This window comes from Physeter macrocephalus, chromosome 7 (genome assembly GCF_002837175.3).
Source record: "Physeter macrocephalus isolate SW-GA chromosome 7, ASM283717v5, whole genome shotgun sequence".
NCBI classification, from domain to species: Eukaryota; Metazoa; Chordata; class Mammalia; order Artiodactyla; family Physeteridae; genus Physeter; species Physeter macrocephalus.
The window spans coordinates 153,334,041-153,360,776 of record NC_041220.1 but is presented as its reverse complement, the minus strand read 5'-3'; the positions used below and the strand labels follow the sequence as shown (position 1 = coordinate 153,360,776).

Below are 26,736 nucleotides of genomic sequence, written 5' to 3'. Positions count from 1 at the left end.
GGCGTCCGGAGCCTGTGCTCCGCAACGGGAGAGGCCGCAACGGAGGGAGGCCCGCATTCCACAAAAAAAAAAAAAAAAAAAAAAAAAAACTGCCCAGCAAAATATACCACTTGCCCTAACTTGGAATTTAATAAAGCATGCGCACTTCTATGGAACTGAATCCCTTTGAGGTGACCTTTTTCTTCTGCTTTTCTGCCCATCAAAACCTGTTCTTAGGAGTCCCTACGCTGTTCCCAAAGTGTGCATGGAAGTAAGTCCCTTTCGAGCAGCTGGAGACATGGGCTGGGGAGGCGAGGGGGCAGAATGGAGCAGAACGTGCAGGAAGGAAGAACATGGCAGGGCCTCGGCCCCTAGGAACCCAGGGGCGAGAAGGGACCCACCAGGCTGCTACAGGATGCTGTGGGAAACAGTGCCAGGGCAGCGGAAGAAGAGATTCCAATGACACAGAGAACCCTAGGGAGCACGCCCTGCCCTGCCCCCACGCCCAGCCTCCTATCAGATGAGGACTTCGACTAGAAAGCTCCACCAACCATCCCACCTTCTCAGTTTTGAGCCAAGCCCTCAGCCTCCTTTGGAATTAGGGTCATGAGGTAGGGGGACAACAGACTGACGATATCTTTCTTCAGAGAGGAAAACCGCAACATTCCACATTACCATGATTAAAGCGGAAACACCGCATGCAAGCACCAATCATGCTCTCTCCATCACAAGAAACCAACAAGAAACAGTAAGCGCACAGCTCAGCATCTTACACACGAATGCTGAGGTGCCCTTACCATGGGCACAGGAGAAACAGGCAGATGACACGTCACCTCCTGAGAGGCCTGACGACATGGCAAGTCTTGGTGGTACTCCAGGGAGGTCAGGCCATCCTGTAATGTGAGTGAGCGTGATGCTCTGCACAGAACATTCTGGAGAAAGGGGAGCAGGGAGCTGATGCCGGCTGATCCTTTATGGAGCTGCTGGATTCTCTGTTTTGATGACACCTAACCATTCAGTCAGGTCGTCACTCACCTTAGCTAAACTACTGCTTCACCAGGTAGTTGTTTGTTTGCGGGGGAAAGGGGGCTTATCAGAACCCCATGGTTAGGGGGCAAGGGGCTGCATTTGTTTGTTTGTTTATTTTCAGAAAGCTTCCCAGGTGCTTTGCAGGAAGCCCCAAGAATCACTGGTCCAGATCAGTGGTTCCTGAGCTTGGTTGCTAATTGAACTCACCAGGAGAACTTCTCAAAAATGGACACCAGTTGCAAATCATATACCTGACAAGGGTCCAGTATTCCTTATATATAAATAACTCCTAAAATTCAACAACAAAAAGGCAAATAACCCAATGAAAAAATGGGCAAAGGAATTGAACAGATATCTCTCCAAGATATACAGACAGCCAAAAAGCACATGGAAAGAGGCTTAACATCATCAGCCATTAGGGAAATGTACACCAAAACCACAATGAGAAACCACTTCACACCCACGAGGATGGTCGTTTTTTCAAAAAAGCAAACAGACAAAAAACAACAACAATAGAAAATAACAAGTGTTGGTAAGGATGTGGAGAAACTAACCCTCATGCATTGCTAGTGGGAATGTAAATGGTACAGCTGCTGTGGAAAAAAACAGTTTGATGGTTCCTCAAAAAGTGAAACATCAAATTACCATATAACCCAACAATTCCACTCCTAGGTATATACCCAAGAATACTGAAAGCCGATACTTAAACAGACACTTGTACATGCGTGTCATAGCAGCCCTACTCACAACAGCCAAAAGGTGGAAACCCAAATGCCCATCAACAAAGGAAGGGATAAACACAATGTGCTCTATCCATACAATGAAATGGGATTCAGCCCTGAAAAGGAATGAAGTCCTGATACATGCTACCACATGGGTGAGCCTTAAAACATTATGCTAGACACAAAAGACCATACATTCTATGATTCTGTTTATAAGAAATGTCCAGAATCAGCAAACCAGAGAGACAGAAAGCAGATCAGTGGTTGCCTGGGGCTGGAAAGAGGGAGAAATGGAGAGTGACTGTTTAATGGGTATAAGGTTTTCTTTTCGGTGATGGAAATATCTTGGAACTAGACAGAGGTAGTGGTTGCACAACACTGTGAATGTACTAAATGTCACTGAATTAACCATTTTAAATGGTTACTGGTTAATTTCATGTTAAGCCAATTTTACCTCAATCTTTAAAAATGGGAAGAAAATGGGTATCAGGGGGCTTCCTGGGCCCTGCTGATCAGAATCTCCTAGGGTGGGGAGATATATATATATATATATATACACACACCACCTTAAATTAATATAAAACCGAGAGCATTTCTGTGGCTAAGACCTCAGGGTTTTACCTGATGCTATACTCATCATGGGTAAAGAGTATGATATGCTGCCCTCCCTCTCTCTGAAAAAAACTATGCATTTTAGAAATTTTTTTTTTAATTTATTTTTGGCTGCATTGGGTCTTCGTTGCTGCGCGCAGGCTTTTCTCTAGTTGCAGCGAGCGGGGGCTGCTCTTCGTTGTGGGGCGCGGGCTTCTCATTGCGGTGGCTTCTCTTGTGGAACACGGGTTCTAGGCGCACGGGCTTCAGTAGTTGTGGCGCACGGGACTTAGTTGCTCTGTGGCATGTGGGATCTTCCCCGACTGGGGCTCAAACCTGTGTCCCCTGCACTGGCAGGCGGATTCTTAACCACTGCGCCACCAGGGAAGTTCCAAAACTATGCCTTTTAAAACAGCATAAATAGATGTGTAACATTCAGAAAAACGAAAATAATGACAAAATCATGGCAACGAGGCACTCAAGAGCAACGGAACCAGGACAGTGTGTGGACTCAAAATCACGCCCCCAAAATGATGGACGGACCCAGAGTGTAGTCCACAGAGATGAACACAAAACAAACTGGAGAGGTGACCTCAACATCACCGGACTGTGGTGTGCTCATTATGGACACCCAAATAAGGGCAAATGTTAATGGACCCCAATGAGAGCTGACAAGGACCAGAGGGAAAGGTGAAACTGAAGCTGCCCCCCAGGCCAGCTCAACGAAAGAGAGAACGATGTAACTCTGAGCTGGCTGGCACTCCGTGGTCAGAGATGTCATCAGGCAGAAGGGACCCGGCCGCCTGACTGCTGACGGCCCACATTCAGGCTGCAATGCTTGCGGAAGCATGAGGTACAAGGCCCCCCCTCGGAACAGGCATGGTGCCTGTGGCTTCAAGCCTCTGATGTTCCAACGCTGTTCACTGTGACAGTTCCTGGAGGTGTTTTAGAAATCTGGCTTCAGGGACCTCCCTGGTGGTCCAGTGGCTAAGACTCCATGCTCCCAATGCAGGGGGCCCGGGTTCGATCCCTGGTCAGGGAACTAGATCCCACATGCCGCAACTAAGGAGTCTGCAGGCCACAACTAAAAGATCCCGCAGCTAAGATCCAATGCAGCCAAAATAAATAAATAAATATTTTAGAAAAAGAAAGAAATCTGGCTTCAGTAATCCTGACTGGAGATGGTGACGTTTTGTGTCATTGCACAATTCCACCAGAGTGGAGGTAGTTACCATGGAGGGACCACCATACGTAGTATTCATTTGCTCCTTTATAAAGAAACTGCACTACAATTAACACTCTCCAGCACCTTCCTTTCCCTGCTTCTGGAAAGTTCTGACTTTGATCCATCTTTCCAGTAAGTCTAAGACCTGATTATCAAAAGAACAATGGCCTAAGGTCCCACTTCTGTTTCATCTTTACTTTCAAGGGAGGAAAAAAGAACTTAATACGGGAACAATTAACTTTACGTAGGGCTACCTTTTTGGTGAGGAAAAAAACCCAGCTTTGCAAACAGCACCAGCCAACTGTTTCACAAAACCAATTCCAGTAACTCATACGCCTGCGGTACCGTTATGTCATTGGTTTGCTTCTTGGAAAACTTCCCAATTTTTGTTTATTTTAGTAATTTGGAATAGGTCAAGGCACCTTCTTTAACTCCAGGTGGAGAGGTAAAGCAACCAAACACCAGTGAAACATAAAAAAGATCACGGGAAAGAGAGGAAAGACGCAAAGGCGCGCTTGTGTTTTCTGGTCCACAATCAGTGAGGAGCTCCTGTGGAATCCAAGTTGACTTTGAACTACCCACAAGTCTGGAGAGTAGGCCACAAACTAACCTCGCAGCTCAGGACGGTGGAAAACCAGGAAGGACTTAGCTCCTCCTCCTACCCCACAACCTGGTTGGGATTAATCCACATGGTTTTACTGAAAATGATAAAAGTAGCACTCCTCCCCGAAATGACATGCTAGGTTGTTATTTTCACTGGTGCAAAAAAAGGGATGACACCCACTCCAACCAATGAAAGAGTGGCTACTAAGCACCCCAAACAGACGGAAAGAAAGTCTATGTTTCTCTACTTTACATAACAAAATAAAAGTTAGCCCGGCTAAAGGAAATGCAGACTTTGGATTCCAAATATTTACTGAGTTGGCACTGGATTTAGAACTGAGATGCTGACAATGACTCAGGAAAAAAAAGGATTTTATCAGTTACATGTTTATATAAAACTTTATAGTGATCCATATTTTTAAAGGAGCCAGGTGATAAATGGCATAAGAAAAAGAATTCTATTAATAATTTTCAAGGTAAAATAAGTACATGAGTTCTTATTTCGAAACGGAAAATATGTCTAAAGCCCCAAGATAGAGCTGAGAGTTGCTCAAACAGGAATTATTGGTTCTGGCCACCGAGGTGGCACTTAAAATGCAAATGGTGCTCTGTCCTTCTCCCTTAAGTGCGTGGGAATGCAAGAAGCTATTCTTGGTAATCCTTGACATTTTCGTCAAATGCCATCTGCATGGTGACATACTGGAGGTTTATGATATTGGAGGGGAGACGGTTTGGCTTCCAGTGTCTTGCTGAGGTGAATGAGATGGCAATCGTGGGTTCACCTGGGCCGGACCAATCACAGAATGATTTATGTGAGATGCCTCCTGAAGCAGTCAGTCTATCCACGGCCAGCAGAGCACTGCCAGGTCGGCTACGTGCCTTTCCTGAGGAAAAGTCACGATGTGAAAGAGCTCTGCAGAGCTGGCCACTGTGGGCTCCAGCCTCATCATTTTAGATCCCAAACCACCCAACCATTAGGAAGTAACTACTCACTTTTTCTTTTAGTCATAATAATAATTAAAAATTCATTTCTAAAACAAGAATTTACAACATTGTATGGGCATTCCAAAAGTATATGTAAATCTTCTCTAAAGACACACTCTTTAAACACACCGCTCAACTGCTAAAATAACAAAAACGAAACACATCTGCTGCACAGCGGTTCCCGTTCCATGGCATTCCTCGCGGCTCCGTCAGCAAAGCTGAGGACAGTCCAGGGAAAAGGCCTGGCTTCCTTGTGCCGATGCTGGCAGAACCCTGCACTTCCCTAGCCCGCAAGGATCCAGAGGCAGGGTGAAACAGACAGGCCACTACAACACTACATGTCAGTACCAAGCCCTCCCCACAAGCTGTGAAAACCAAAAGTCTCCAGATGTCGCCCCTAGCTGAGAATCACTGTTGGAGTGGAATCTGAGAACCTGGGGTGGGACTCTCTCTTACAGCTTTGGGCACCGGCTGCTAGGAAAATCTTTAAGTTAACTGTTGAAGTGACTTAACGTCTTCCACCACCTTCCTAACCCCGTTTCAGCAACTTTCCCATATCCCACCACTGGCATGCGAGCCCCGCAAGAGCAAGGACTTTCCAGGGGCATCCGTATAGACATGCGTTCTGAGAGCTCCCTTTCGAGACCAAACAGCACAATGATTTGGGTAAACTTAACTTCAACCAAAAGTAAGTTCACCTGTGCCTTTAAATGTACATCCAAACATATGAAAACTGTCTTGTAGGTATTGTACAAGGTGGCCAAGAAGATATAGCTGAAGATCTTGACCCTGAATCAACTTCTCTTATTCTTAATACCTGTCCAGTAGTAAGTGTCTGTTAATTATGGAACAAGGTCTAATCACGTGACATGCATGTGTAAAACCTCTAACATCACCGAGTACTACAAACACCAAATTCCGGAACATGATGACATCCATACCTGGAAATCAATAATTCTGTACCTGTTTGGGGTTTTTTCAGATTTGCATCCTAGCTAATACAAACTACAATGAAAGCTGAAGATGCAAACGCTTTGGTGGTGTTAACACAGTACACAAACAAGCATGACATCGATCACAAGTCAGCAAACTAAGTCCCCAGGGCCAAATCCAGCCTGCCTCCAGCTTTTATTGAACACAGGCAGGCACATCCACATTTAGGTATTGCCTACGGCTGCTTCTGAGCTACAACAGCAGAGTTGAGCAGTTGCAACAGACACCCTATGGCCCGCCAAACCTAAAATATTTACTCTCTAGCCCTTTACCCAAAAAGCTTGATGGCTCTGCTCTACTCTGTTCATAACATTTCATTTCCAGCAACTTCGTGTACCCAGCCACAAAACCAAGGGAATGCAAAGAACAGTTCTAAGCAGAGAGGAAAAACAGTCACCATGCACTCGGAGTGCTTCTTTACACTGGTAAGTCTCCAGGGCTACACAAGTAGGAGGAAACTAAGGAAGCAATTCAGAAGCAGAAGTGACATAAAGGAGGGAGGAAAATTTGACAGGCAGAAGAGAAAAGATCTTGAAGAATCACTAAGCTGAATGACTATTTATTCTGTACGACCACAAGAACAATGAAAATATGAGTGTCTACTACACACTAGACATTGACCTTAGTGTCCCCATTTTCTGAAAAGAGGAAACCAAGGCTCAGAGAGTCCAAATGCTGCCTTAGGGCACAGGTGAAAGAGCAGCAGAGCCTCGAGCCAGACTCAAGACCATCCATGCCTAAAATCAAGGCTAACCACATCCAGGTGGTCCCTGTGGTTACTGGTACATTCCAAGAACATACCAATGCCCATGTTCACTCATACAAACCTTAACTATCAAGAAAATGTTACATAATTAATTTAATTATTTTTGGCTGTGTTGGGTCTTCTTTGCTGCACGCAGGCTTTCTCTAGTTGCGGCAAGCAAGGGCTACTCTTCGTTGGGGAGCACGGGCTCTAGGCACGTGGGCTTCGGTAGTAGTGGCACGCGGGCTCAGTAGTTGTGGCACACGGGCTTAGTTGCTCCGCAGCGTGTGGGATCTTCCCGGACCAGGGCTCAAACCTGTGTCCCCTATATTGGCAGGCAGATTCTTAACCACTGCGCCACCAGGGAAATTCCCAAAATGTTACATTTTAGCATATCCAAAAAGAAACAAAAAGCATATAATACAATTTTAAGAGGGTCTTTCAAAAACGTGTGAAAGATAAAAATGCTGATATTGAAAGGCCCAGGTATCAATTGGTCCTTTACCCACAAACTTCATTTTACTCCAAAGGCTGCCACATAATCAGATATCACATCAACTTTTCTAAACAAACAGCAGTGCTAGTAAGTCGTTCTATAAGATAAATTCCTCTGAATGAGAGAGGCAGCTTCCTTCATGAAACCAACTATATTTTTAACCCGGTAATGATTACCAGGTTGTAACATGGTAGTACTCTCCCCTTACAGTTGGCCAAACTCCTGGGCAATGTTAACGTGTGGCTTCTTGGTAAGTGTCCCTGGCGATTGAACGTTTTAAGAAGCCCAGAAGCCTTTTGCACGGTTAGAGGCTGCCAAGTCTAATTTACATAGCCTGGTCTGTCCAATTATCAAGACAAGGCAACCACCTGAATTTAAAAACAGAGTCACTTTAAAAGACTTTTAAAAACAACTTTATTGTGGTATAATCTACAAACCATGAAATCTTCCCATTTTATGTGTAATTTCAATGATTTCTAGTAAATTGACTTAGTTGTGCAACACACAACCCAGTTTCAGAACATGTCCATCATCCCAATCACACCCTTGGTACCCATTAGCGGTCACTCCCCTTTCCTACCCCCAGCCCCAGGCAACCACTAATCCACTTTTTACCTCTATGGATTTGGCTTTTCTGGACATCGTGTATCAGTCGAATCATACAACGTGTTGTCTTTTGCTTCTTTCACTTAGCACAGTGTCTTTGAGGTTCATCCATCACCTCCCTTTTCATGTGAAACCTATCCAGTTCTTGGGGCTCGTATCTGGTGACTGCACACCACAGTTTAATGCTGGGTTGGGTATGAGGCTGGGAAGAGTTAGAGAAAGCATGTGGAAGGTTCTCCACAAATCACTGTACAATGGCTGCTGTATGATGTACCTGGGCCGGTGGTAGCAAACACATGAGCATGCATCCCTTATGTCAACGACACGCATAGTGTGCATGGCAGGCACCTCTGGGGGTGTCTGCCCTTCTCAAGCAAAGCCTCTGTTATTCCAGGAAGCAGAGACGGGCTTCGAGAGGTCTGCAATCCTCCTGAAAGCATATGCAAGCTTCTGTGCGCTTGCGCGTGTTTCCAAACCCAAAACCTCTACCTTGTGTCCAATTGCCTGGGGCCCATATGATCCCAGTGCTTCAGAGTCCCTGCACTCGACCCAGCCTCAGAGCACGTCTACCAAGTCTGTCAAATGCATGAAGGACACATGAATACTCACAAAAGAGAGATGAAGGAAAAACAAATATTAGAATTCAACCATATAAACATCAACAATTTAACAGTTCCAAAGACCACTGTAATAGTAAAAAAGACATTAGTAGAAAAACTGGTGAAATCCAAATAACGTCTGGAGTTTGGTTAATAGTAACGTATCAAGGTAGGCTTCTTAGTTCTGACAAATATACTATGCTAATATAAGATAGTAACAGTGAGGAAAACTATCCTATCTTTGCGACTTTTCTGTAATTCTAAAACATTCCAAAATAGAAGTGTATTCCAGCAAATCAACAACCACTGGATTGCATTTATCCCATGCCTAGATCTCTTAAGGCAAATATGGAAAAAAAAAAAAACACAACACTACAGAGAAAATAATTGCACATTAGCAGCATAATAATTACAGTACTTATATAATCATACAGATCAGGGATAATCTAAATGGTCGAAAACAGGGATATTTAATAAACGACAGCACAGCTGCTCAGTGGCAGCTTATGCCTCCAAGAAGAACGCCAGTGGGGAGAACACAGGGCAACAGGGGATAGAGACACAGAAGTGAGGATGCCTTTGCCGGCTGCAAGTAACAGAAACCCCAATTCAACTGGCTTTAAAAGATAAGGAGACTTTGCTATTTTACCTTTCACATATGAAAAGCTGCCGCAGGCAGGCAGCTCCAGAACCTTTTATTGTCCACCCACCCACCTTAACAAAGATGCAACCTTTCCAGTCCACCACACTCAGTTTCTCAGCAGCTCCCTGCTGGTTTTTACGGCAGCAACTTGGCTGCCCAGCTCCAGGCTGAGGTGGGGACAGGACATGAGTTGGCAGAAGCTCCTCCTACGGGAACAAGGAGCCTTCTGCTGGACCACGCCTGTCTCGGCCTCCCCTCACAGCTCGCTGGACAGCTCTGGGTCATGTGCTCCTGCCTCCACCAACTGCAGGCCTAGCTGCTCTATGACTGCCTTAGAGCCACCTGAGGCACTACTGGCATTTGGGACTGGATTAGTCTTTGTTGTGGTAGGGGCCATCCTGTGCTTTGCAGAATATCTGGCGGCGTTCCTGGACTCTACCCACTGGATGCAAGTAGCACCCCATACCCACCTCCAGTTGTGACAATCAAAAATGTCTCAGACATTGCAAAGTGCCCCCCTGGGGGTGGGGGGCAATCACCCCTAGTTGAGAACCACTGGCTTAGAGCCATCAAGACTTCACCAGGAGCTGCTGAGAGGGTAACATTCCCTGAGTCAAGAGAAGGGTGGCCACTCCAACAAAATAGGGGTTCTGACAGTTGGCAAGAAGGCACTGCTCTTGAGAACTCCAGAATATATAAGAAAGTGAAATACAGAAATACAAGGTTATCATTATGAATAAATAAAACCTGTTTCTAGAGGCATAATTACATGAAACAAACATTTATTGAGAACCTGCTGTGTGCTAGGTACTGTACAGAAAAAGCAGAATAAAATGTAAATAAGTGAGTTAAAGGAAAGGAGGCAGTTAAAATTAAAAAAAAAACAAAACTATGAATAACTAGATCTCTGCTTGATTCCTTTATTTTCCAATTTCCTTTTTAACATTTTAAAATAATTATAGATTCACAGAAAGTTGCAAAGAAATGTACAGGGAGGTTCCATGCACCCTTCACCCAGTTTCCCCCAAGGTCCTATCCTGCTTAAGTACAGTACAACCCCAAACCAGGTAACCAACACTGGAACAATCCACACAGCTTATTCAGAGTTCACGTGCTTCCGTGCGTGTGTGTGTAGTTCCATGCCATTTTATCACGTGTGTAGCTTCTAGATACAGAAACGGTCCACCACTACAAGCCTCCCTCATGCCACTCTTTTACAGCCATACCCACCCCTGTCCCCCATCCGTAATCCTTGGCAACCACTGATCCGTCCTCTATCTCTATAGTTTTCTTATTTCAGGAATGCTACATAAACGGAGCCCTACAAATTTCATTCTGTGCATTGTATTGGCTGGAATGGTACAGTGGAATGGGGTTTGAGCACCTCTCGGTTTCCTCTGAAGGGGAGCAGGTTAATGAAGGGTTTTCCCTGTGACACCAGTCCCAGGGGGTCTTTCTGTGTCTCCAGGTCTGTAGGGAGAGGTGGACAGCAGCTCTGAGCAGGTACATATGTGCACATGCACAACTCCTGTAACTGGCCTTTAAAAACCACGCAAGTTCATAAAGCACAGATGTGGGGAGGGGAGCCTCGTTTACCTAGGAGCACAAAAGAATGAGAGTCCCATACCCTAATTCTTCCAGGAACTAAAACGTTTTGTACCTTTGAACCTTAGCTTCTTAACTGTGTATTTTTTTCCAGTATTATTCAGATATAACTGACACATAACACTGTGTAAATTTAAGGTGCACAAACATGCTAATTTTGATACACTTATATATTACAATAATCTGATTACCACAGTAGGGTTAGCTGACACCTCCGTGACATCATATAATTACTGTTTCTTTTTTGTGGTAGAACATTTAAGATCCACTCTCTTAGCAATTTTCAAGTATACAATACAGTGCTATTAGCTATAATCATAATGCTGTACATTAGATCCCCAGAATTAACTGTGTATTTTTAATGAAAATTGTTCTAAAAGTGCTTATTTTCCTGTCTTCTTATTATAAAGTACAGTGGACCCTTGAACAACACAGGGGTTGGGGTGCCCACCCACCAGAAAGTCGAAAATCTGCATGTAACTTATAGTCAGCCCTCTGTACCCACAGTTCTTCCGTATCCACAGTTCTGTGCTGTAGTATTTACTACTGAAAAAAATCCAGTGGACCCATGCAGTTCAAACCCAAGTTGTTCAAGGGTCGACTGTAGTCGTTTTTTTTTTTTAAGATTTATTCATTATTTATTTATTTTATTTATTTTTGGCTGCGTCGGGTCTTCATTGTGGCACACGGGATCTTTGTTGAGGTGTGAGGGATCTTTCATTGCAGTGCACGGGCTTCTCTCTAGCTGTGGCGCATGGGTTTTCTCTCTCTAGCTGTGGCGCGCAGGCTCCAGGGCACACGGGCTCTAGTTGAGGCACGAGGGCTCTGTAGTTGTGGCGCGCAGGCTTAGTTGCCCCATGGCAGGTGGGATCGTAGTTCCCCGACCAGGGATCGAACCCACGTCCCCTGCATTATAAGGCGGATTCTTTACCACTGGACCACCAGGGAAATCCCTCAACTGTAGTCTTAATTGGCATGTTGTTTAAATAATCTAATCTAACTTTCCCTGCTTGTCTTATGACAATTCGATGCAGCAGCCATTCAGGGGGAGAAGTCTCTATTGAGGGTTCCTTGACTAAAGGGTCCCCCGCTGGGTTTTATCTTTCTGAGCCCCTTCTCTCTAGTTGCTTAAACTTCCCGCTGGGGTCTTCTTATCCTGTGTCCCCCACCCCAGCCCCCATCTACCCCACCCCCAGTGACTAACAGTTACCTTGAATAGACCCTGTATTCTCCTAAAATCAGAGGTCAGCAAACGTTTTCTGTAAAGAGCCAGACAGTAAATGTTTCCAGTTTTGCGGGCCACGTGGCCTCTGTCCAGAGACTCAACTTTGTCCTTATAGCGCAAAAGCAGCCAAAGACAATAACTAATTGCACGACTGTGGCCGTGCTCCAATAAAACTTTATCTATGGACACTGAGACTTGAAATCCACATAACTTTCATGAAATACTACTCTTCTTTTGATTCTTTTTCAACCATTTAAAAATGAAAATCCCATTCTTATCTTGCAGGCTGTATAAAAACAGGGGGCCAGCGGGATTCAGCTTGTAGGCTGCTGTTTGCCAAGCCCTGTCCTAAGATCTCCCAGGGGCAGTCATCACATCTGGGAAACAGTTTACACTCAACAAGCATCAGTTCGTCAACTGACAACAAGTACTGTTTTCTCGTACATGTAAGAAAATCCAGCCACAAGGAAATTTGGGGACTTGCGCGGTGGCATGCCGCAGGTGCAGGTGCAGGAGCGGACCTGGACCCTCTGCATCTTCTGACTTCAGGGCTGACCATCTCCCCCCACCAGCCACCCCTGCTCCCCCGACAGCAGGCTGGTAACGGCTGCGCTGTTGGCCTATTATTTCATGTAGGTTCTTTTTGTTTCCCCAGCTGCATTTTCATCCCCTTGAGGAAAAGGCCTAGGCGATATTAATTATGTGTTACCCTCCATCGCACCTGGCACAGACTTAGCAGCTAGAGTAATAAAAATCCTACCATATATTCGTTTTGGGCTACCTGTTCCTAATTTTAGAAAAAAATGTGAAATATGTTATACTTCTCTCTTAAAGTAACAAACTAAAAGCTAAATTAAGTTGATCTCTTTTCTTTGATCCTCAATTGATTTTTCTTAAAGGGTGACAGCTGCTCCCGTGGGCAAAGTTCACACAGCTGCCCTCAGTTAGGATCACATGATGGTGTCCTCTGCATTAAACCAAGAAGCAAAAGCACAAAACCAGATCCCTATGACATATATGAACCTCAATAACATTAGGCTAGGTGAATGAAGCCTGACACAAAAGGCCATCTGTATACAGTTACAGAAATATGAAATATGGAATATAGAATTCCACCTATATGAAATGCCTGGAACAGGCAAATCCATAGAGACAGAAAGTAGATTGGGGGTTTGGCAATTGCCAAGGCTGGGGATGGAGCGGGGAGTGACTGCTTAATGACCACAGGGTTTCCTTCTGGGGTGATGGAAATGTTTTGGAACTGGACAGAGCGGTGGTTGCACAACACTGGTAATGTACCAAATGCCACTGAGTTGTTTACTTTGAAATGAGTTATTTTCTTATGTGACTTCTACCCCAATAAAAACAAGGTTTTTTAGAGAATGGTGGTAGATCTGTACATTCTGACGGTGGAAAGAGTGCCTAGACATATTGTTAAATGAAAATGGCAAGTCACAGACAAAAAAATTGATAGCAAGATCCCATTCATGTAAACTTCCAAAACAAATATCCGGGCTTCTGCACATATACTCAGGCAGAGGTGTAGAGAAGGGACGAGCAGGCCACACAGCAAGCTATTATAATGCTGGTTTCCCGGGGAAGGGGCAGTCAGGGATTTTCTTGTGTTCTGCATACTTCCACATTGTGTCATTCTAGTAAAGCAAGAACGAATACTTCAATGGGTTCCCGCATAACAGAAAAACACCCCAGGTCCCTGTGGGTCTGAACATTTTAAAGGGCATCCACCGTCAGGACCACGCACATCTGTGCATCAGAGCACAGAGCCAACAGAGACTGGAAAGGGGGGTCTGCAGGAGAGAAGCACAGCTGCTTGCAAAGAAAAACTCAATCAGGCAGCTCTTTGGTCACCAGGATGTCGAACAATTAATTTTTATTAAGTTTCTCGCTCTTTTGGCTGCATCAGTCAGTTGATTAATCACATGAAGTGCATTAAGCTTCATAAATGAGTACAACAGGCCTCAGAAGGGCCTACTGTCAGGACAGCATCACCCCCTCTTTACAATCTTTAATTTTCTCTTAGAGAAAGGCCAGTGTGTGCGAGGGGCATTTCCGGACAGATGGAGAAAGGAGGGGAGGGTGTGAACATGGGTGGCTGCAGCCAGACCCTCCCTGAACTGCTCTCTGAATGCCAGGCCCCCTCCTGGAGATTGGAGCCCAGCGAGCTGGCTGGGTGTGACCCTGGCCTTGTAGCTGACCTGCCAGGCAAGGTCTGCCAGTTGTGCCAGCAATGAGCCACAGGACGAGGGCACCTTCTCCTCCTTCAAAATTAGACAGATGACTGTCTTTGTCCAATTTGCAGAGAAAAATTAATAAATGCACCAAGTCTCGCAATGTTAAGATTGCCATCTCCACTTCTGTTAAACATCAGCACCTCCTATATCTCACTTTTCCACTAGCCCTGGCACAAAACTGTGACTCTTGGCTACACACTGTAATCTCCAGGGGAGCTTAAAACTCGGGGCTACCTGGCCCATGTGGGGAAGCACCAGCACTCCTGAACTTCCCGGCCGGTCCCACTGTGCCAAGCCCAGTGGGGAAGCCCGCTCCTAGGTCTCAAGGAGCCAAAACAAGCATCAGACGAGTGAAGACAGACAACAGCTGATCACAGCAAGCCTGAAACCTCGTATTTTTCACCGAGTACACGAGGTCGTGTTTATATCTTGACACTGTAAACCTATGAATGGTCATTTTTCTCTGAGTACAACGGTTGGGAGTTGGCATCATGGAATTAAAGACATAGCTATTTCTTAGATTCTGCAAGGACACCTGGACAGGGAGGGCGCTTCAGGGTGGCTTCCAAAACGCGGTGCAGCCCCACCAGGGAACAGTATTTGGCAACGAAAGGGAATGGAGCACTGATCCACACTGCGACTCGGACAAATCTCGAAAACATGATGCTGAGTGAGATAAGCCAGACACAGAAGGCCACAGATTGCACGACTCCATGTACATGAAATGTCTAGAACAGACAAATCTATAGAGACAGAGAACAGATTCACGGTTGCCAGGAGCTGAGGGAGATGGGAGTTACTGCTAAAGGGTACAGGGTTTCTTTTTGAGGCAATGAAAATGTTCTGGAATTAGATAGTGGTGATGGTTGCACAACCTTATGAATGTATGAAAAACCACTAAATAGGGCACTTTAAAATGGCACATTTTATGGTATGTGAAGCATATCTCAATTTTTAAAAACCGGGGTACGGGGCTTCCCTGGTGGCGCAGTGGTTGCGCGTCCGCCTGCCGATGCAGGGGACACGGGTTCGTGCCCCGGTCCGGGAAGATCCCACATGCCGCGGAGCGGCTGGGCCCGTGAGCCATGGCCGCTGAGCCTGCACGTCCGGAGCCTGTGCTCCGCAACGGGAGAGGCCACAACAGTGAGAGGCCCGCGTACCGCAAAAAAGAAAAGAAAAAAACGGGGTAATTTTCAGGACAAACCCAGTTGACCCGTACACTAGAGGGCTGCCCCACACTGGAGACAGGCACCTTTGCACAGGACAGAGCTCACCTCCTGCAGTGGTTCTCTGGTGTCCTGCCCAAGCTCCAGGCGGCCTCGAAATGTCACACTCACCGGGGCAGTGCCCGATCTCCTGACGGCACTGAGGCTGGCACACAGGAGCCGCTCAGGAGACCTCTGCCTGGCTCGATGTCCCACCCACTGAACTGCGGGGCTTGCCCCCCAGGGGTTGGCCCAGCCAGCTCCCTTCTTCTTTCCCTCTCCCACCCTGAACCCCTTGAGCTTTAAGGAAATAAAAAGAGGGCCCTCCAGATGGAAAATGTTGAGGATTCCACAGCTCCACAAGCAACTTTTCAGGATGCCCTTGCCCTGTCTTTCTAGAGCTTCCGAGCAAAGGCAGAGGCCATCCTCTCACCGGTGGCTCCTTTGTCCACAGAGGGATGGGGATGTCTCTTGGGGGCATCCCAGGCAACCTGATCCCCGTCTCTCTCTCTCTCTCTCTCACACACACACACACACACACACACGCACGCACGCACGCACGCACGCACACACACACACACGCAGAAGGCCAGGCCAGCTCTCTCTGGGTTACTGCAGAACACTTAAGTGTTAACAGATTCATTTTCTTTTTTCGGCTGTGTTGGGTCTTCGTTGCTGTGCGCGGGCTTTCTCTAGTTGTGGCTAGCAGGGATTACTCTTCGCTGTGGTGCAGAGGCTTCTCGTGGTGGTGGCTTCTCTTGTTGTGGAGTATGGGCTCTAGGCATGCGGGCTTCAGTAGTTGTACCACGTGGGCTCAGTAGTTGTGGCTTGCAGGCCCTAGAGTGCAGGCTCATTAGTTGTGGTGCACGGGCTTAGCTGCTCCACTGCATGTGGGATCTTCCCAGACCAGGGCTCGAACCCGTGTCCCCTGCATTGGTAGGCGGATTCTTAACCACTGTGCCACCAAGGAAGTCCTGAGATTCATTTTCTTCTGTTCCACTGCATATACACTTGTATACACTTGACATTCGGTAACTACCCGTTGATTGAGAATATTCTACAAATTGAAGAATACATTCATACTACTTTCCCAAAGTTTCATGTACTGCTATTACCATTTGCATGGTTAGTAAATTCAGGGTTTTTCACATAAATATGTTTAACATCCGTTCTTCATGGAAACACAGACAGCAGGTCTCTGTGGTCTTACCCCCTGTTATGGAACATCTTAGCAACCAACAATCTGCTTGAAACAAATTCAGCTCCTAAACGTGAATCATTGCAACCAGGTAGATAGAAGGAGTTCAGCGGGTCTCCATCAGGCCATCTGGCCCCCAGAGGACACTTGGCAATGTCTGAAGACACTTTTGGTTGTCATGACTTGGAGGGGTGTGCTACTGGCAGGCACTAGGTAGAGACCAGGGATGCTGCGAAATATGCTACACTACACAGGACAGGGTGACAATAAAGAATTACCCACCCCCAAATATTAATAGTACCAGTGCAGAGAAACCCTGCTCTAAAGTAACACCTGCCCAGTTTGGATACCTCTTAGGACACTGCCTGTCAGCAATACAGTAAGTTGAATGACTCCACATGTTTCTCTATGTAACCGACTCACTGAACTTACACCATCAACAACAACGGTGGCAAAAACAGTGAAGGCTTATGAGTGGGGTTAATAGGAGGCCTCAGCTTGGCCCCTGGTGAGTCCCAGCTACTCCTAAGGTGTCGGAAAGATTCCTTTGACACCCCACCACCACCGCTCCTGATTTTACCTGCCTTAATTCAAGCATCAGCTAAGTCCTGTGTACTACTTGTCTCCTTCACAATTTCTCTGATATAATCCCTGACTTTCCTAGTCCTAGTGCCCCAGATATCTCTAACTCAGGTCCGTCAGCATCCATCGAAACCTCCGACAATTTCCAAGTGGCCTCTTCTCTCAGAATTCCGCCCTGTCCATCACTCATATTTGGCTAGCTCAACCAATAAGACTTGGTGCCTAACGTGAGTGAAACTGCAAGCTCAATCCACAAGGTGCAGGCCTCCTAGGAGTGTGTGAGGAGGCAGCAAGAGAACGGATATAAAACGCCCGGCGCAGTCCCCCTGAGCGCCCGACAAACACCAGCTAGTGTGGCTGTTATCAACTGCCACCAAGCTGACCACATGCTTCCACTGTCTCTGGGAAAACAACACATGGGGCGTATCGGTTTCCTACCGCTGCTGTAACAAACTGCCGCAAACCAGGTGGCTTAAAACAACACACATTTACTACCTCACAGTTCTGGAGGCCAGAAGTCAAAAATCAGTTTCATTCTGCCAAAATCAAGGTGTCAGCAGGGCCGTGTTCCATCTGCAAGCTCTGGAAAAATACACCTCCTTGGCTCTTCCAGCTTCCAGAAGCTGCCTGCATTCCTCGGCTCATGGCCACATGACTCCGACATCTGCTTCTGCTGTCACATCTTCTTCTCTGACTCTGACCCTCCTGCTGCCCTCTTGTAAGGATTCTTCTGATGACACTGAGCCCACCCAGATAATCCAGGATGATCACCTCATTTTAAGATTCTTAACTTAATCCCACCTACAAATGCCATTTGTGTTGGAAGGTAACTTATTAATAGGTTTAGGAGACTAGGACATGGGCATCTTTGGAGGGCGATTATTCTATCGGGGCGGGGGGGAGGTGTCTGTTAAATATCAAACAACAGTGAATATAAGATAAAAGTAACCAGTGGGTATAACACAGTACAAGGGGCACACGGTTACCTAGCCAAGGGAAGGTCAGGTTAGGTAGTGGATTTGGGCTCAACTCCGGCGTCAGACAGACGCCTCCTCGTTGGCTCTGGGAAGCAAGGTTACTAAGTCAACCCCCTTGGCCTCAGCTCCATCACCTGTCCACCTACAACTCATGCGGCCCTCGTGGGCTTTCAGTGAGAGCACCCACCAAGTGCCTAGAGTGCCTGGCACACGATAAGCACTCCACGTGTGTCCTAATACCCAGGGGATCCCAGCGGGGAGAACAGGAGGCAGGAACAGCACGGTGAGGCCTCAGGGAAGAGGACACGGGCACGTGTGAGCCCCATGGAGGCAGGGACCTGTCTGCTGGTGCTCGGCACTGGAGTCCTGAACCCGGAGGGGTGCCTGAGATGGAGAGGCTGTGCAACAGTTACTGAATGAATAAATGGGTGATCGAATGAACAAATGAACAGAGGCAGTACGCTTAAAACAGAGTAGGGACTGGGCAGTGGGGTGGCGTACGTGACAGAGCACCGCATCAGGCTCAGAAGACTCAGCTCAAGTCCCTGTCCTTCCCACAGCCGGTGGGACGCACGCCTTGGCTACAGCCCTCATATACAAGATGAGGAGTTTGAAGGAAGCGGCCCTGGCTCTTCCAAGAACAAAGCTGGAGGATTCAAGCCACGCGTGGTCTTGCCCGAGCCTGACCTGCCTTACACGAAGACTCGGGGTCAGTCAAACTGAACGGTTCACTCTCTTATTCCAAACGCACCCAGCACTTCCTCTTCCGCAGCACTTTCCTCACATTCCCCTTCTCATCCCCAGCACTGAGAAAGCACGAGAAACGCTCAACCTAGGAGATGATGGACAAGGATAAAGAACCCCCCGGCTCTAGTGAGCCCTCCTCCTTTTCTCCGAAGCCATCACCACCTGATAATGGCGCCTGGTGACCATCACTGTCTCCATTTTATGTGTCTCCCATCTCCCAGACAAACTTGGTCTCCATCCACCATCCCAGCACACAGGAGGCCAAGAATCTATAACTATTACTTCATTTTACTGGATTTGAATGGGAATAACTGAACTCAGGAAAATTTAGCTCTGCTTTTATTCCATCAGATTAATTTTACTGAATTTACTGGAAAGGCAGCCAATTAGCAAAAGGACCCAGGCTAGAAGCAGCTCACCGGGCTCACCCGGTGACCTTTAACATGTCACTTGACCCAAGGGTTTATGCACTAGAACCTACCAGAGGTGAAACATAGCTTCCACTTCCAAAATCAGAGCGAAAGGGAAGAAAAGGAAACTTAGAGTTTTCCAAACATCCGGGAGCTATTTTTGGAAATGAATGACTTTTCCATTCACTCCTCTTAAAAAAAAAGAAAAGAAAAGAAAAGAAAGAAAGAAAGCTATTAGACAGAGAACAAACCAAGAAGTGGTTGTTGATCAACTAAATGGAAGAAGATTCTTAAAGAAGCCCACTCCTTATAGCCTGAAAAGCAAGACACTCCCCCATGTATACAGAGACTACCTATAATCTTAAAGAATGAAAAATGGAAAAATCATTATTTGCTTATCAGAAAGTTTATATAATCCCAAAATAGACTCTGCGGGGTAAATATAGTAAACCTCCTATTAATTAACACTGAATAAAGGTTCCAAGAAGGTAGCAATGATGCCATCTGGCCCTGTTATGTGGGGCTCCAACCTGGTAAATTCCGGAACCATGGATTGTTTTCTCCTTAAAGCAACAGCCTGTTCAAAAGACTTTTAATATATCACAGAATTTCTCCATGTGGCACAGGTCAAACCCCATCTCATGAACAAATGGATCCCTAAAAGCTTTTGTCATGATATAATCTGGACCTTCCACCATCATCCTGATCATTTATACTCTGCTTTGATCTCAAATGTGACATGGTCCACCACTCAAACTGCTCGAGGTTGGCATTTCCAGTAATGTACAATCCCAACTGAGCTATCGGAAACAGAACATTAAGTTTCAACAGATCAGTCCACCTATAGGTTAATATCAATACAACCCTGCAAGAAGCAGACATATACATGTCAAAGGCACTGAATTTTTCCAAAAGAGGCAAAAAAGTTCTTCCCATATTATCCACCTAAATGGTAAATACCTTTTTATAAAGTGGCCATTGAACTGAGTTGATGTATGTGGAACACATATGTGTCACTAATGTAAACCACACACAACTCACCCACAGAAACTACCAGTCACAAAAATGGTGAATTAACTTTATTTTTAATCTTATTTATTTACTTGGCCGCGCCATGCAGCATGTGGGATTCTTAGTTCCCCGACCAGGGATCAAACCCGTGCCCCCTACATTGGGAGCGAGGAGTCTTAACCACTGGACCGCCAGGGAAGTCCCAACTTTATATTTTTTAACGAAGTTTTTGGGTATGATTCCCAGAAAACTAACTACAAAAATTATATGCACAGTACTGATCTGCAGAGATAGTGAATTTAAACCTAAGGTGGGTTCATACTCCAACTAAAGAAATTGTTTTGAAAATATTGAGGTTTTTTTACACATCTGTAGCCACATCTGTAAAGATGTCTCCTTAACGTTTGCAACCTCTTTGTTCTAACTTGAAAAAGAAAGTACAGCTACAATAATTCACCAACACACCCTGAGCTGGCAAGATCCAATGTTGTTAAATACAACACTGAATGGAATTACTATAAAACTCTAGAAGAGTTTATTTACAAACCTTGGCCCTCAGTGACCTTGCTTACGGCAGCATATTTTATGCTATTAGGTTTAATAAATTATATAGGAAATGATGTTTTCAGTCGGCAACAATTTTCGCCCAGCCGACTACATTCATCTATTCCTCCAAAATTTCATTTTCTTTAAAAACCTATTTCTTTGCCTCTCCTGACAGTTCTCCATTTGGAAGCTGTTTGGGGAAAGTCCTCATTTTCTGAATACCGTTTTCCAGTCGTGCGAATCAAATGCAACTCAGAAAGGGTTTTAACTGTCAGATGCACATGGAGAAAATGCTGTGCTCTGACACACGGTTTTTTCCATATCATAAAAATCATAAAAATTAATTACAACTTTAAAGGATAACCGGTCACCTATAAAAATCGGCAGGGTTCTGTTGTGAAAGAAGAAGAATGACTATTACAGCATTTACACCCTTCCGTAGACTCCATTTAAATGTCTGTGGCTCGCTGAGCATTCCATACATATTTCGGGCAAGGTATTATGGGAGCTGAAGTGCAAGCTGTCCCCTGCTGAATTTTCGCCCACTATAGAAACAGTGTCTCATAAAAGTGTACACATTTTTACTTTACAAAAAAATGTAAAATGTCCACTTTTGTTCACTCCACCGACAATTTTAGCATTAGAAAAAGGGCTTTTTAAAAACCTGTAACATAAGTGATGTATAAAATGTCATTCAATAACACAGATTTCTGGAAAGAGGAACATAGGAAATGTGTATGAAATACATGGAAAGGAAGATTCTACAAGCTGTCTTCTGTGGGGTCTGCTCACCTATGGCCTGGGTTGTACCATTAAAATGGAAACTCTTACATTTATACTTTTCATCATGAATCCACACTCCAGTGTAACCACAACTGTTTTATATTACCCTCATAAAATGAGTCTTTGCCTTTTCTAAGCAAAACAGTATTTTTTAATTGGTTCATTTTCCAGTTGTTTGGATTTTTAGCAGACATATAGCATAAAAGGGCACCACATTCCAAGCAGTTCTACCAACTCCAGAACCATCCAAGGCTTGATCAGACAGCTGTAGCTCTAGCCTTTGGTTAAAATTATAATATGATCTCACCTGATTTTCAAAATAACTAAGCATCTTTTTAAGCCAATAAACTGTGCTATAATCTCTCTTAAGTTTCTGAGTCCAGAAGCTTGCCATGTTCAAAGAGAATGTTAGGGAACCATGATCCTTTTGCCTTTCTTTGTTTTTCCCTATTTGAACGCAGAGAAATCTTCAAACAATAATTTAGCAGCTTCCCTCCCCAAAGGTTTATTTTCAAACGCCAGTGCCATGCAGCGCTGCCTTTCCAGTGCAGGTAGGAGGAAGCAGGAGCCTGTCACCACGCTGGGCCTTTTCAAGTCTCAAAATCACTGGGAAGCTTGCAGTATTTCCTTTCTGGCACTCAGGCCCAGTGTGGAGAGAAGTTGCTCCAGATAGGACAAGATATCAGATAATCACTGTAATCCCTTGGTTTCAACAGAATTCCAACTCCACAAAAAAATGCCTCTCCCCAAAAGCAGCTGAACCACTGAAACCAACAGACAATCGAACAAAAAGTTAACGAAGAAGTCGTTACATGAACTTAATTAATCGTAATCTGGTGGTGCTTTTAGAAGCATCCGTTTTTCACTCCGTAGGATTTATTTACGTGAATATATAAGACAATTTAATGCTCTACTCGGATCTTGCACAAAAAGGAAACCTAAAATTCAACTCGTTTTCCCTTTATTCCAAAAGCATATGGGTCTAATCATAGCCCATTCTGACCGCAGTACACAGGCTTTTTCAATCAGAATTTTAACTCAATTTTTAAGGCGCTAAAGAGTAACCATCACAAGTTTGATGGTTACTCCAAAGAATCGGGAATCCCTGAAGTGTCCCATCTGGCACAGTCTTCGAATGGAAACTAGGCTCAGCCCGCCAGACAAGGAACCCACACCACGAGGCTGGGGCGCACGTTTGTGCGTTTGGCTGGGGCTCCAAGATGACAGCTCATCTGGCCACCGCGAGGTCGGGGGCGCCTGTAGGGCCCCAGCCGGGTGGCGGTGGGCCGCGGAGGCCCGACAGCGATGGGCGAGACCGCGTAAGAAAAAGGAAGAGAGGGCCATCCGTCAGCCCCAGGAGAGGAAATTCCAGGCGCCCAGCTCCCAGGCGTCGGTCAGCGGGTGACGTGAGGGAACCAAGTCAGAGAGTGTCCGCCCCGCGGTGGAGGCCAGGGATTCCGCACTCCTTGGGCTCGAGGCCGGGAGAGGGGGCGCCTCGATCCTCGGCCAGGGGTCCGGGGATGGGGGCGCCCGGATCCTCGCCGGGCGCGGAGAACTCACGATCTTCGCCCACACCCGGAGGCCTCCCGGGTCCTCGATCCTCTCCCTGGGCCCAAGGTATGGGGCGCCCTAATCTTGGCCGGGGCCCGCGCCCCCCTTACCGGTCGCGAGGGTCGATCCACGACGTCTGGCGCGTGTTGTGGTCGATGTAGAAGACGCGGCCGTCGTAGTCGCGCGCCTCCTCCCAGCCGGCGGGCAGCGGCAGCTCGGCGCTCTCCCGGGCCCGCGGGGGTGGCGGCGCGGAGGGCGCGGGGGGCGCGGGAGCCGCGGCGGGGGGCGCGGGCGGCGGCGGCTCCCGCGGGGTCTGCGCGGGCTGAGGCGGTTCCCGCGGGGCCTCGCGCGGCTGTCCCCGCCGCCGCCGCCGGCCGCCGCTCAGCCACGGCATGACGGCGCGGGCCCCGCCGCCGCCCGGCCGCCCCACGCGCGCCGCCTCCTCCGCCAGCACTAAGGCCCGGCGTCCGGGGCGCGGGGGCGGCCGCGGGGAGCCGCCCGCCGCGCCCGGTGCATCCTCCGCCCGGTGCCCGCGCACCGGCGCCCGCCTGCCGCCCGCCGCCCGCCCGGCCCTGCGCGCCGCCGCCCGCGCCTCCTGGGTCACTCGAGTCGCCGCCGCTCGTGGAGTCACAGCCCCAGAGCTACCGCTGCCGCTGCCGGCAGCCCCTCAGTTCCCGCGGCACGCCCGGCCATCTTCGTTACTCGGCGCGGTCCGGTGGGGGCGGGGGCTACGCAGGCCCCGCCCCGCATGTGGCCCCGCCCCTCCCCATCCCTTTCTCCCTCGGCGGCTCGTCCCCCTCTTGCTTCAAGCCCTTCAATCTCCCTTGGCTGCTCCGCCTCCACTCTCTCCTGGGGGCTGCTCGGCTCTTGGCTCCTGTGCCCCCCAGCCCCCATCCCCGCCCGCTGCTTCTACTCCTCCTCCCCAGCCGGCAGCTCCTACCCCCGCAACCCCGCTCAGTGTTCTTCCGTCTTCCCCTCCTGCTCCGCGCGCTCCTCCCTCTTCTCTCCCGCTCCACCACCTCCTTGGGCCTCGCCGGGAAACCGCACGGGAGCCAGGATGGGCGCCGCCGCGTCCGTCCGCCCCCGGGCCACCGCGGAGAGGAAGGAGGGCCGGGAGGACGGCGCCCCACCCGGGCTGCAGGCGCGGCCTGCCGGGGGCTGACTCTTGGGGCCCAAACAATTCCCGGGGGAGAGGGCGGTGACCTCACTGCACCCGTTCTCCTTGAATGTCTGGTGTCCTCCTCTCTACCCATTTGGTGGGGGAGGGGAGCTGCGCTCTGGGTCTCCCGAATATCCAGGATGGTCCCGCGAGGGTGGGTAAGTCCCTGGAAGGGAGGCCGAGGGAGCTCCGTAGCTGGAGGAGGAACCCGAGGCCGGTCCTCTTGGGTGGGACCTGGAGGACACACCTGGAAGTGGGGAGCTGGGCAGGTGGGCACTTCTCATCCCTGCCAGGAGAGCCCCACCAGGGCTGATCCGAAGTCCCCACTCTGGGCCAGGCCCCCTGATCTGCCCTGAGCTCTTGCATCTTCCAGTCTGGAGGATCCAATAGTGTGAGTGGAGACCCAAGTAGGCCACTGCTTGGGCGGAAGCCAGGTCAGCTCCTAAAACATGAAATCTCTATGGTAATTGGTAGTTATGTTCCACTCACATCTCATAGCTGGAGAAACTGAAGTCCAAAGATGGGACTCTCTCTTCCTCCAAATCCCCCAGCTACTACTTAGTGCTCCAGATCCCTGGCCACAAGACTTAATGCCAGGAAATGCAGGAAAGTATCAGGGAGGTTTTAAAACACTGTTACAGTGATACAAAAAGATCTGATAAAAACCCTAACAGCAATCCATATCTAGCTACATAGGAGAAGAGACTAGAGGAAAACCTCCCCAAATGCTCACAGCAGTTTGCATTCCTTCAGTGGGATGATTTTTTTGAAATTATCATATTTACTGTCTAAATTGTTTGTAAAAGGGTTATATTACTTTTATAAGGGGAAAAGTTGTTTTAAAAAAGAATGTGAAGGCATGGAGACTGTAATTGGGACATATCCGAGGGAGGCCTTTCCTCCTCTTCTCCCACCACAACACAGAAACTTCCTTGCTCCCCAAGAATCTGCTCCCACCCGAACATCACATGCCGGAAATTCCACCACTGGAGTCCTTTTAGTTACACATGCACAGTTATTAAATGTCCAAGGGAAAGGGATGGAGCGTGTCAAAAAGCAAATACTTTGTGATCTTGCATGTTCCAGAGAATGCCCAAGTGCTGAGTGTCCCTACCCTGACATTGTCCCTTCTGATCGGCATGCTTTATTACCAAGGAGGCTGCCACTGCCTTGTGCCTCTCTCCCTGCCCACGCTGCAGTCACCTTACGATCCGACATGGCTGGGCTGAACCTGCAATCCCACCCTCCCTGCCAGGCATCGTGTCATTTCAGAATTTCACAATCTGGGCGCTATCACTAAAAATTATCCTGAATGGGGTTGGAGTGCATTGGAGTGACGCCAACCTCAACAGAGAGAGAGAACACCCACACACATCAAAGGACTCACAGAAGGAAAGGCAAGATGAAAAAGTATCAGATAAAGAATAAGGGGTTGGGGAAGCTACACCCCATGAGGAGCTAAGAGGCAAGTGTTGATGGGCCTTTCCCTGAGGATGAGATCTTCTGGACTCCTCAGACTGGCCGCAGACCTACCATATGCAGGCACTGTGCTGGGTGTTGGGTTGCTGCAGAGAACGGGAAAGAGTCTGTGCACCCCCAGCCTCCAAGTCGGGGACTAAACCAAGAATAGGCATTTAGGACTGTGGCTTGTCTACAAACCAAGCCGGGGGTGCCAGTTCAGACTGGGAACTCAGGGGAGGCCTTGTGAGACCGAAAGGAAGATGGCTTGGATGAGGAAGCTGAGGCTCCGGTCCTTAGATTCTCGAGTCCTGAGCCCTTGCCCCTTGGCACATGTAGCCGCAGTCACCAAATACTTGCTGATTTACTAGCAGATACGGCGCCTCACCCAGATCTCCCTGGGTGGGGCACACACCCTTCTCAGAGGATTACCCTTGGCTGACAGATGTCTGAGAGGTGATGCTCCCCCCCCCACCGGCCCCTGCCCCGGGACTGCTTCTGCAGTATGACAGACCAGGCCCCTTGCCTTGGTGGGACAAAGTGTAGTGCACCTCACCCTCCAAAGCCCCCCATGGGCTACCATGGCTTTGCTAGCTCCTTTCCTCTCTAGCCTGCCTCCCCTACCCCCATCCATCATTTGCATGAGAACTACCCCTCCTTGAGCACTGCTTCTAGGGAGCCTGACCCCAGGGAGTCTGCTGTGCTTATTCTTCCAAGCACTTAGCAAATATAAACCATTTGACCATCGTGTCAACGTCTACACTTAGTCCTAATTTCATTTGCACATTAACAGAGGACAATTGGAAAGAAAC

At 47.7% G+C, this 26,736-nt stretch overlaps 1 protein-coding gene across 4 annotated transcripts in view; it reads right to left on the bottom strand.

The window, feature by feature from the left end:
- WWC3 (WWC family member 3) overlaps positions 1-23,701 on the bottom strand; it is a 127,627-nt gene extending 103,926 nt beyond the window's left edge. For 3 of the 4 annotated variants that reach the window (XM_028492513.2, XM_024115457.3, XM_055086311.1), the window contains exon 1: positions 23,418-23,429. Coding sequence is in view for 1 of the 4 variants with exons in the window: in XM_024115455.3 (XP_023971223.2) it covers positions 23,418-23,701 (284 nt within the window). In the remaining 3 variants the exon portion in view is untranslated. Of the gene's footprint in view, positions 1-23,417 lie in introns of all 4 variants that reach the window. The other variant, XM_024115455.3, reaches the window with a different exon arrangement.
- Between the last annotated feature and the right edge of the window lie 3,035 nt (positions 23,702-26,736).